Below are 12,454 nucleotides of genomic sequence, written 5' to 3'. Positions count from 1 at the left end.
TTTTTGTATTTTTTTGCAGACACAGGATTTTGCCTTGTTGTCCAGGCTGGTCTCAAACTCCTGACCTCAGGTGATCCGCCCACCTCTACCTCCCAAAGTGCTGGGATTACGGGCGTGAGCCACCATGCCCTGGCAACCTGTTACATTTTTTGCAGAATAATTCTCAGGCTCTGTCAGCATTGCTTTCCTAAGTCGTTCTCTGCCCAAATCCCTCTGCCTGCTTTCTTTTTATCCAAATGTAACCTGATGTCATTGGGGCCTCCCAGAGACTTAGGGAAGCTGTCTGAACTCCAGCTCCCTAGCCTTGGGTGTCTGGAAGCCTCGCTCTCATTTCTGAATCTTACTTCCTCTTGATTCTGCTTCTCTTAATGAATCCAGGCAGCCTTCTCATGCCCATCACTCACCAAACCCAGACATGAAGCTTCATCCTCTCTCCTCTAAGAGCAGTTCATTGTGGGCAAGGATTTCATTGAATTTTTGGTAGCGGAGCAGCAAAGGATTGACACTGGGTTCAGCGAATCCACCCACCATTTCTCCCTCTGGCTCCCCTGCCTCCCCGCCACTCTGATTCCCAAGGCAAAGGCCTGTCACAAGAGGTTCTCAGGAAATTTAATGCCTCATTCCACAGCCCATCGGCCCAGCCTGTCCTTCTCAGCCCCATCTCGCAATTCTGGTGAATTAGAAGCCCTCCATCTTGTCATGCAAAAATACTGCCTCTCCATTCCGGAAGCCCCATAGCTCCAAGTCTGCAGCTCTGTTTTGCCATCTGTTCTGTGGTTAGCTTGCACGTGGATCATGTGAGGCCTAAAGCTCTACTCCTTTGGGCAGGAAGTAGAACTTCCAGATTCCCCATTATTTAAAAGAATCCCATAGGGTACGGTGGCTCACACCTGTAATCCCAGCACATTGGGAGGAAGAGGCATGAGAATAGCTTGAGCCCAAGAGTTCAAGACTAGCCTAAGCAACATAGCAAGACCCTGTCTCTATAAATAAAAAAAACTTAGTTGGGCATGGTGGGACACACCTGTGGTCCCAGCTACTGGAGAGGCTGAGCCCAGAGGATCACTTGAGCCAGGGACGTTGAGGCTGCAGTAAGCTGTAATTGCGCCACTATATTTCAGCCTGGGCAACAAAGTGAGACCCTGTCTCAAAAAAAAAAAAAAAAAAAGAATTCCCCTTGGACAGTAAGACAAGCACGGTGCCTTTTCCTGTGTAGCCCTATTGGCAGTAGTAATTCAGGATTTGACTGCTTAATGATTGCATGCCCACTGTCCTGTGGCTCAACCTCCTCTAAATTTATGCCCTGCAGTCGGTTGCAGTTTTTACCAGCTTCAGAGGAAGGGACATCCACTTAGAAGTTAGTATGATAACTTTAAGCCACATTGTGCCAGAAAATAAACTGAGACACATAACATGGGAGTGACTCTGGACTGGTCCAAGACATCAGAAAATCTCTTCATTCAAACACCAGTCAGTAAGATGAATTATGGAGACATTCTCTTGAATAGTCCTCCTTAGCAGCATTTTATTAATTTTGCTGTATGTGGACAGCCATAGCAGTTCATTTGTGTGGTCTGTTTCTAAACGTAGTTTCTTGGACAACGTACGTACAGAAGCCGTTCTCCTCTTCTGACACCAGCCACTCTACTGAGAGTAGTCCAGATGCCTGCACCATCCTTGATTATCTCATTTTCTTTTTTCTTTTTTTTTTTTTTTTTTTTTTGAGACGGAGTCTCGCTGTGTCACCCAGGCTGGAGTGCAGTGGCGCAATCTCAGCTCACTGCAAGCTCCGCCTCCCGGGTTCACGCCATTCTCCTGCCTCAGCCTCCCCGAGTAGCTGGGACTACAGGCGCCCGCCACCACGCCCGGCTAATTTTTTTTTTTTTTTGTATTTTTAGTAGAGACGGGGTTTCACCGTGGTCTCGATCTCCTGACCTCGTGATCCGCTCTCCTCGGCCTCCCAAAGTGCTGAGATTACAAGCGTGAGCCACCGCGCCCGGCCTCATTTTCTTTTTTCGATAATCTTATGAGATAAGGTATTATTATCTTCACTTAAAAATGAAACAACTGAATTTCCAAGAAGATACATTACCAAAATCCCACAGCCAGTAAATGCTGGAGTCAGGATTCAGATGTAGCTCAGAATCACTCCAAAAGCCATGCTCTTTGTCACAATTGGACCGCCATTGACAATGGAACATTCTGACTCAGTTCCTGTTCTTGCATTCCAAGGTTCGTTGAGAACCATTTTCCAAACTAGCAGTAATTTCTAAAACCTAGAAAAACAACATAACTAACTGAAAAATAAGTTCTAAAAATCGTGAATATTTCCACTTGAGAAATCTTATATTTAATTAGTGGAGGTAGAAGGCATAGACTTTTGAGAATGTTTTAAAGGGAAGTTGAGAGAATTTTCAAGGGTTTAGAGGCTAATGGTATGGGCTCTTCAGTTTTAGTTTAGTTTTTTATTTTTATTGTGGAAAAAAAACACCTCTAAGAAAAGTTTATAACATGTGTATATATATGGTGCTGGTTAAAAACAGAAAATTACACTACCTGGTGACCTTCCCCGGTCATACAGCATTAGCACTGTGCTATGTCTATATTTGTGTACTAGGGACACATTTCCCTTTCCTTGACATTATCAGGACAATTTTTTACTCATTAACCTTGATTAGAATCATTCTAGTGATTTATGGAAGAACAAATAGAAAAGGAAAGGGAAAATCTTTCCTGTAATCACAGGAAAAGAACCAGAAGAAGGAGAAAGAGGGGGATGATTAAAGAGAATCGATGGATAGGTATTTATAAGAAAACTTTTTTCTGAGGTGGAATGAATGGTGCTAGAAAGGAAAAGGAAGTGTGGGCTTTGGAAAGGAGAAAGGATGTGCTGGGGAAGAGATAGAGCTACTGGCACTGTGGGTTGGAAGTTTGGTTGCTCTCCGGAGCAAGCAAGGAGGAAGCAGGGAGAAGGGGCAGCCCAGGCAAGAGGAGGGGGGGCATTTTGGAGATGACATTCACCAGTTTGGTTAGTCATCATTTGGGAGATATCCCCTAGATTGAGTGTCTGAGAGTGTGAATCTCCCATGTTCTGTTATAAATGGAAAGACCAACGCCCAGGAGTCGTTGTTGCTTTTAACCAACATAAAGTGTTGTTTAAATATTGAGTGCGCCTGTAATCCCAGCACTTTGGGAGGCCGAAGTGGGTGGATCACTGAAGCTCAGGAGTTCAAGACCAGCCTGGCCAACATGGTGAAACCCTGTCTCTACTAAAAATACAACAATTAACAGGGTGTGGTGGCAGGCACATGTAATCCCAGCTACCGGAGGCTAAGGCAGGAAAATCACTTGAACCCGGGAGGCAGAGGTTTCAGTGAGCTGAGGTCACACCACTTCACTCCAGCCTGGGTGACAGAGCGAGACTCTTGTCTCAAGAAATAAAAGTAAATAAATACGGAGTGGGTGTTGAAGTGAACAGGTTAAGAACTGAAAGGACGATAGCAGGAATCTGAGTAGTAGTTCAGAAGAAAAAAAAGGACCGCAAGTCATTTAGTAGGCTGCAAATGACAAAAGAGACTCATAACTAAGCTTTATCATTAAATGCCTTTGTTTAATTTATCACTACAGTTTACATCACCTTTCTTTTTTTTCCAGGAGCCTTGCAAACAACAATCTCCAGACACTCCCAAAAGATATTTTCAAAGGCCTGGATTCTTTAACAAATGTGTAAGAGGATCTAAGAAATCACTGAACAATTAATTAATTTGCAGTCATTAACAAGGAAGCCTGGTATTGATTATTAGAATTTTTAATTGGCTTTTAAATTAAAATTAGGATTTTTAAATCTAAATTTTAACTGGCCAAAAATTTAAATTTACATGGACTAACATTTGAGTCTTCTATGGTATTTATCATTGGAAATTCTGAACACATGGCACCCAGGCATTCCTTTGACAAAGTGTGTGTCAATACAGCAGGGAGCGATGATAAGGGACTTTGACGGGGTGAGAAGAGACCCGGCTAGAAATTTCAAAATCCCTTTTTTCTCATGAGGTCCAGGAAATAGGGCTACAAAGGAAAAACATAAAGGAGTCTGGGAAACTGACAGAATAAAGATGAAAGGTTATATCCTTGGGTTGGTCAATCAACAGAGAAATGGAGCAGGAAGTGGGGGAAGGGAGAAAAGTTTGCCTTTTTTCTCATTAGAGTGAACAACAACTCTAAGCTTAATCCCCAGGAATTTGGCTTAAGCCCCAGGAAGGGAATGAACTTAATTATTTTTGACCCTTTTTCAAACAAAAGAGCTTTCAAACTTTGACTTTTAAGCCTCCGAGTGAAAGATCTTTGCAAGGAATTTGTATATTTTGCTGTAAGCAAAGCAAGTAATATATGCCTAAACCTCTCAAAAGCAATTCAGCTTCATTATTTGCCTTCTAGAACATTAGAAAGGTATTTAAATGTCATAAGGTGGAAGACAGGAACAAATGAAAGGATATGTGAAAACAAAAGCTTTTTAAAAAAGTTATTCAGGTACTTTGCTGTAGAATATATATTCAAATCAACTTTTCTCCAATAACAAACAAAAAGAAAATCTGAGTCAAGTACTTTCTTCCAAGCCCAGTATTTAACTTCAAATCAGTAGCCTAATGAAAAACTTTCTTTGTTCCTTGCAGTATTTCCCCAGCCCCTCCTCCATGTCTATTACCCCAATTCCTGAATGATGGTTTAATTCCAGGAGAATGCCCAAATCAGGATTCTTCCAAGAGAGTCTTGGACAGACCATAATTATCCTCTCTGGTTTACAGTAGCCTGAAATGTTGCCACTCATTAGTGTGGGTCAGAGTTCTCCTGGGAGACTAGGTCAGTTCTGGGAGTGTCGTGGAAGTCAGAACACACTCCATGGGTGGTGACTGGGTGACGTGGGATGTAGCTGATTGGGGGTCCCTTACCCCGTTTTTGTGTCAGTCTATACCCTACACTAGTGAAAGACAAAACAAAAAAATATTGAAATTGGCTCAGTCTCTCATGGGAATCCCAAGATGGGTTTAGCCTTTTGGACCTACTCTAATATGCCCAAATCAAGAATTATCTTAGAAGTACAAGGATCCATGCCAACTTGCCTTTTAGTGGATTTCTTGGCTTTCTTGAAAGTATCCTCTAAAAAACATCTTTAAATGTTTGGGCGTTTAAAAATTATTTATGTGTGGTGTGAAGAGTAGGCAGCACGTATCTTAAGAATTCTGTGTGACCAGGAAAGGAGGTGGAATTCCTGAACAGAAGCAATGCAAATACACAGAGAACTTGGTGAGTTGGGGTCATATGTAGACATGTAAATGGTCTATGCTGTATAACTTATTACAGGCATGAGCGATTGTATGTCTGTGTTAACTCTGCTGTGTCAAAGTCATTTCCTATTTAAACTGAATTTGTAGACCATGGAAGAGGATCAGGATTAATTATGTCTATGAGGAAGAAGAAAAGCAAATAGCTCACTTGATTTAATTAAATACATTACAATAATCACTACATTCTGTCCTTTAGACCTGTGCTGTCCAATAGGGTAGCCACCAGACCTTATGGTCACTGAGCACCTAAAATGTGCTCCTAGTACAACTGACAGACTGAATTTTAAATTTTACTTAATTTTTTAACAGTTAAATTTAAATTTAAAAGCTGATTCTTAGCTCAATTATTGGAAAATTTTAAGTACGCTTGGAATAATTTGGGTATATACACCTATTTTTTTCAATTATGAATTTTATTACATCTAAATATAGATCACCTATTTCTGGTAAAATTTAGCATCTGAATTGAGATATATTATAGGTATAAAATACACACTGGACTTCAAAGACAGTATAAAAAAGGAATGTAAAATATCTCAATAATGTTTATATTGATGATGTGTCAAAATGATAATCTTTTGTATGTATTGGGTTAAATAAAACATATTATTAAAATGAATTATACCTGCTTCTTTTTACTTTTTTAATGTGGCTATAGAAAATTTTAAATTATAATTATGGTTCATATACCGTTTCTATTGACAGCACAGCCCTAGACTAAGCCACTTTGGAATCCAAGAGGGAGTAAGCGATGAGGTTCCATTGACTGGGTAGTCTTCAAGTGTGCATGGTGCTAACACTCTGAGCCCAAAGTGAATGAGTGGTCAGTCAGGTTCCAGGCAGGTTATAGGGCAGGATGTAAAGCCGGGTAAGGTCATTCTGCACGTTAATTGTTGATGTAGAACTCTTTCCTGTGTGCGTAGGGCCCTTGTACAGCAAAAGCAGCTGAAGTTTGTCTTTCAGGGACCTGAGGGGTAATTCATTTAATTGTGACTGTAAACTGAAATGGCTAGTGGAATGGCTTGGCCATACCAATGCAACTGTTGAAGACATCTACTGCGAAGGCCCCCCAGAATACAAGAAGCGCAAAATCAATAGTCTCTCCTCCAAGGATTTCGATTGCATCATTACAGGTAATGTACTCATCATCATTCCACCTCATAAAATTAAAATAAGGGCTACCTTTTTTTTTCATGTGCAGGAACTGGTATTTTTTATATCTTAAAAACTAGCTGAGCAATTTAATTTTTAAAAAATTATGAACCATTGACAATGCTTCATGTGTTTAAAGGAAAAGTAAAATGGCCGTTTGACTATTCTCTGAAATAAATGTATTTCTTATGAATATTTGAGATCTAGCCAAGGAAAGAGGTATTAGCTCACAGTTATTTATCATTTCCTATTTTTGCAGAATTTGCAAAGTCTCAAGACCTGCCTTATCAATCATTGTCCATAGACACTTTTTCTTATTTGAATGATGAGTATGTAGTCATCGCTCAGCCTTTTACTGGAAAATGCATTTTCCTTGAATGGGACCATGTGGAAAAGACCTTCCGGAATTATGACAACATTACAGGTATGAAAAGCCTAATGATATTTTGAGTGGGAATTTAAACTGCTTCAGCCAAGGGCAACAAGGAAAGATGAGTGGTATGGGGAATGCTTTAGCATTTGAATTCCAACTCTATCATTTGTTAAGTGACCTGGGATTGTTCTCTAAGCCATAATTTCCCCACTTGTAAAACGGGAATAATATTAATACTTAACTCACAAGGTTGTTAATAAGATCATGTGAACACATATTCAAGAAACTCAGCATAGGGTCTAGTATAATGCATAAACAGTAAATACTTGATTATTTTTCTTCAAATAAAAGTATTGGATGGTGAATCATGAGTTCTAGTCCAGGTTCTGCCACAGTCTATTTGGGCAAGCTGCTCATACTCACTGACACCCCCCAACCCTTTTTTCTTAACTATAAAATAAGAAGGTTATTTTAGATCAATAAGTCTCAAATTCGTTACACAAACATTTCTTCTACAAAATGTTAATGTATGCCTTGTAACAAAAAGGATTTTGTGGTCCAATAAATTCATGAACCATATCTTGGTCTTGCAGATTCATAATACAGACATCTGTGGATCTGAGAAGTCCTGCAGTGAGGAAATGTTTCCAATATTTTTCACCCTTAATTTGGCCATGGAATTTAATTCTTTCTTTTCTTTTTCTTTTGTTTTTTTTTTTTGAGACGGAGCCTCACTCTGTCACCCAGGCTGGAGTGCAGTGGCACAATCTCGGCTCACTGCAACCTCCAACTCCCGGGTTCAAGCAATTCTTCTGCCTCAGCCTCCCAAGCAGCTGGGACTACAGGCACGCGCCATCATGTCCAGCTAATTTTTGTATTTTTAGTAGAGACGGGGTTTCACCATATTGGCAAGGCTGGTATTGAACTCCTGACCTCATTATCCGCCCACCTTGGCCTCTCAAAGTGCTGGGATTACAAGCGTGAGCCACCACACCCGGCCGGAATCTAATTCTTTCTATGAAAACTTTTACTTAGCTGGATCTCTTTTTTTTTTTTTTTTTTTTTTTGAGATGGAGTCTTGCTCTGTCACCCAGGCTGGAGTGCAGTGGCGTGATCTGGGGTCACCGCAACCTCAGCCTCCTGGGTTCAAGCGATTTTTGTCCTTCAGCCTCCCAAGTAGCTGGGACTACAGGCGTGCAGCATCACGCCCCAATAATTTTTGTATTTTTAGTAGAGATGGGGTTTCACCAAGTTGGTCAGGCTGGTTTCGAATTCCTGGCCTCAAGTGATCCACCCGCCTTGGCCTCCCAAAGTTCTGGGATTACAGGAGTGAACCATCTTGCCTGGCCTTACTTAGCTGATCTCTTAAGTTTCTTTCCCATTTTAATAATTTTTAAAATTATAAGTCATAAGTTAGAACATAGGGCTCCCTCTACAATTTTTAATATCAGTTTTAGCTTCTAATACCTTTAAATCTGCTCTCAAGAGCACTCACACCTCCACAGAAAAGGTAACCCTTTAGACAAGGCATGGAGAGTCATGATATATTTTGCTGGTAGCCATCACCCTCATTGCTTAAAGGACCAAGACAGGTCTGGGGCTTGCTTGAGGCTGGGGTTGCTTAAATAAAGGGATCCCTTCCAAACTGAGACCCTTTTAGAATCCTGCTTTCTTTTAGAATCCTCCTTTCTTTTAGAATCCTCCTCTCTGAAGGAAGAAGGTCATGCTTCCCTAGGCCCCCATAAGTTTTCCAGTGGACTATAGCAGGGTTTTGTGCAGTCGAAACCAGGCTCTTCTTACTTGTGTATGGTTCATCAATTTCTTTGAATGTGTCTTTAGATGAGCACTTACAAGAGAAATAAATCATACATCTGCAAACTTTCAGAGGGCACCTCAGAGCTCATCTTGTCTAGGATGATGTCTTAGTCCCTTCCTGCTGCTGTAATGAAAAATACCTTGACTGGGTAATTTATAAGAACAGAAATTTGTTTCTCATAGTTCTGGAGGCTGGGAACTCCATGATCAAGGCACCAGGAGATTTAGGGTCTGGTGAGGGCTCACTCTCTGCTTCAAAGACGGTGCCTTCTCTGTGTCCTAACATGGCAGAAGGGCAAAAAAAAGATCTAACAGACTCGCTCAAGCCCTTTTGCAAGGCACTAATTCCATTCATGAGTGTGGAGTCCTCATGATCTAATCACCTCCTAGACACCCCACTTCTTAATACTATTACACTGAGGATTAAGCTACAACATAAATTTTGGAGGGACAGAAACATTCCAACTATAGCAGATGACAAATATGTGCCCCATACTCAGTCATTATCCCTTCCTTCACTCTAGACAGGCACCACTAATCTATCATGGGAATCTTTCATGTAGAGTGCAGACACGGCCACAGAATCCTTCTCAACACAGTTCCCCAGACAATTACACTCAATGAGCCAATCAGTATTGGTACATGTGTTGGAATCTGGTGGCAATCCTTAATCTGGTCTGAAGTCTCATTGTACAGAAAAGAAAACTGAGCCTCAGAGAAGTTAAATGATTTTCTTAAGATCATACAATCAGTTTAGCCCTTAAAAGAGTCACAAATAAAACTATTTTGCCTATGGATGAAGCCAATTAGTAGAAAGAGTTAATGTAGAACTTTCTGCCCCGCACTAGCACTGTAGTCAGAAGAGGACTAAAGCCCAGATTTGCCCAGCTGTCTCTGGATTTTCTAGAGCCAAACTCCTTCTGCAAGATCAGAATCTACTGATAAATGTCAAACTCTTCCCCAAAGATTACCAAGCTAGGCCACTGACAGATCCCACATCATTTTCTGTGATTTCCCAAAATAACTTTCAGGAGCATTGCCCATGGCTGCACCCCTCTTTCGATTTTCTTAAAGATTCCTCTTCCTTCTCTTCACTCCTGCCACCAGTGACCTAAAGCTCCAGAAAAGTGACAAGTGGCATCTCCTTTCTTTGCCCGGGAAAGGCGAGTTATTCTAGAGCAGGAAGCAGTTCAGACTTAGAGCAAAACAATTACAGTAGAGCCGTGGGCTACCCAGACCACAACACTAGCCTTTGGTTATCTAAGATCTTAGATAACCCAAATTTGAAGTCCTGAATAGCTAACTTGTCCCCAGCTTGGGTTAAAAGCATAGAGATGCTGGTAGGCCTGGCTTTGAATCCCCAACTCCGCCTTCTGCTACCAAAACAGCCTCTCTGAGCTTCAGTTTATTCATGTGGAAAAAGGATAATATTTATCTCTTAAGATTGTTGGGAAAATTAATGAGGTAAATTGAGAAAGCACATAATAGATGCTCAGTAAATAGTAGTTTTCATTAGAATTATGATTAACTCATTTTGTGTCAGGGAAACTAATGCTTTCTTTCTGCAAGAAATAAGAGGAGAACACTCGGTCCATAGCTGTGTGTCCTGAACGTCTAGAGCAGGCTAGATATGACATTAACAACTCAATTGTTGGCAACAAGCCCCCACGAGGCACAAAGGCACAGAACTTCAGGACACTGCTGCCACTGGGCTTTGGAGACCAGCCTTGCCTAATCAACCAAGGAGATCTCTTGTTTCAGGCTGATTTGGGTGGAAGTTGTATGGCCCCAGCCTGCATGGTTACATGCCCCAAAAGAGGATGGCCACACAACTAATCTCTCCTTTGTCTTTTCCCAGGCACATCCACTGTAGTATGCAAGCCTATAGTCATTGAAACTCAGCTCTATGTTATTGTGGCCCAGCTGTTTGGTGGCTCTCACATCTATAAGCGAGACAGTTTTGCAAATAAATTCATAAAAATCCAGGACATTGAAATTCTCAAAATCCGAAAACCCAATGACATTGAAACATTCAAGATTGAAAACAACTGGTACTTTGTTGTTGCTGACAGTTCAAAAGCTGGTTTTACTACCATTTACAAATGGAACGGAAACGGATTCTACTCCCATCAATCCTTACATGCGTGGTACAGGGACACTGATGTGGAATATCTAGAAATAGTCAGAACACCTCAGACACTCAGAACGCCTCATTTAATTCTGTCTAGTAGTTCCCAGCGTCCTGTAATTTATCAGTGGAACAAAGCAACACAATTATTCACTAACCAAACTGACATTCCTAACATGGAGGATGTGTATGCAGTGAAGCACTTCTCAGTGAAAGGGGACGTGTACATTTGCTTGACAAGATTCATTGGTGATTCCAAAGTCATGAAATGGGGAGGCTCCTCGTTCCAGGATATTCAGAGGATGCCATCGCGAGGATCCATGGTGTTCCAGCCTCTGCAGATAAATAATTACCAATATGCAATTCTTGGAAGTGATTACTCCTTTACTCAAGTGTATAACTGGGATGCAGAGAAAGCCAAATTTGTGAAATTTCAGGAATTAAATGTTCAGGCACCAAGATCATTCACACATGTGTCCATTAATAAGCGTAATTTTCTTTTTGCTTCCAGTTTTAAGGGAAATACACAGATTTACAAACATGTCATAGTTGACTTAAGCGCATGAGACACCAAATTCTGTGGCTGCCATCAGAAATTTTCTACAGTACATGACCCGGATGAACTCAATGCATGATGACTCTTCTTATCACACTTGCAAATGAATGCCTTTCAAACATTGAGACTGCTAGAACCAAGCACTACCAGTATCTCCATCCTTAACTGTCCAGTCCAGTGATGTGGGAAGTTACCTTTTATAAGACAAAATTTAATTGTGTAACTGTTCTTTGCAGTGAAGATGTGTAAATAAGCGTTTAATGGTATCTGTTACTCCAAAAAGAAATATTAATATGTACTTTTCCATTTATTTATTCATGTGTTCAGAAACAACTGCCAAATAAAATGTTTACATTTTCTTTCATATCCCAAAGGTAATTATTTACAGGAGCTGTTTTATTCTTGTTGTTGGTATGTTGAAGAAATAGTTTTATATAATAGCATTGTATTTGGATCAAGGATTTATGGTGTGAAGAATGAGTGAAGATAAAATTATGAGTAATCTGATATTGACTACCCATTGATTATGACCAGGTTTATCTGTGGCTGGATCAGCTGATTTTGAACATTCAAAGGTATTTCCAAAGGTCATGGCCTTTAGGGATAATTTGAGGTGAAATGGTGACAAATTAAAAGAAAGGTAGAGAAATTTGCCTACTACAAGAAGACTGATTTGAAATTAAGGACAGCAAGACCCATCCTTTCCTGACCGATAACCCCAGCTAAAATCATCATTCAGACAATTTATAAGAGAAAGTAAAATCAAGAATTAGGATCTCAATACCCTATTTAGGGTCTTTCTAAACATCTGACAGCTGATAGAGATTTTAACCTTACAGTGCTTGCCTCAAATGTACCTGTCATGAAGGCCTCTTAATCTGACCAAGGATGCTTCACTTCTAGATACCAATTTTGATTTGTTATTTACCTGCTGCAGAGTGCCCAAAAGGCTCATATTTGATTTTCTAAATTTCTGCTTCTGGATCACATGGGTCATTAGCACAATGCCTGTGATATAGTAGGCTCTCAAAAAATGCTTTTAAAGAAGCACGTGTCCTCTCCTGTTATAACATCATAATAAACTT

At 40.5% G+C, this 12,454-nt stretch overlaps 1 protein-coding gene across 2 annotated transcripts in view; it reads left to right on the top strand.

The window, feature by feature from the left end:
* LGI1 (leucine rich glioma inactivated 1) overlaps positions 1 to 11,750 on the top strand; it is a 41,108-nt gene extending 29,358 nt beyond the window's left edge. Inside the window, exons 5-8 of one of the 2 annotated variants that reach the window (XM_012505624.1) lie at positions 3,655 to 3,726; positions 6,309 to 6,478; positions 6,757 to 6,921; positions 11,325 to 11,750. In XM_012505624.1, the coding sequence (XP_012361078.1) occupies positions 3,655 to 3,726; positions 6,309 to 6,478; positions 6,757 to 6,921; positions 11,325 to 11,362 (445 nt within the window). In that variant the 3' untranslated portion in view covers positions 11,363 to 11,750. Of the gene's footprint in view, positions 1 to 3,654; positions 3,727 to 6,308; positions 6,479 to 6,756; positions 6,922 to 10,543 lie in introns of both variants that reach the window. The other variant, XM_003255237.2, reaches the window with a different exon arrangement.
* Positions 11,751 to 12,454: the final 704 nt, after the last annotated feature.

This window comes from Nomascus leucogenys, chromosome 3, assembly GCF_006542625.1.
Source record: "Nomascus leucogenys isolate Asia chromosome 3, Asia_NLE_v1, whole genome shotgun sequence".
Lineage (NCBI taxonomy): Eukaryota > Metazoa > Chordata > Mammalia > Primates > Hylobatidae > Nomascus > Nomascus leucogenys.
Note: the sequence above shows the minus strand (reverse complement) of the source record. Positions and strands in the feature narration are given on the sequence as shown.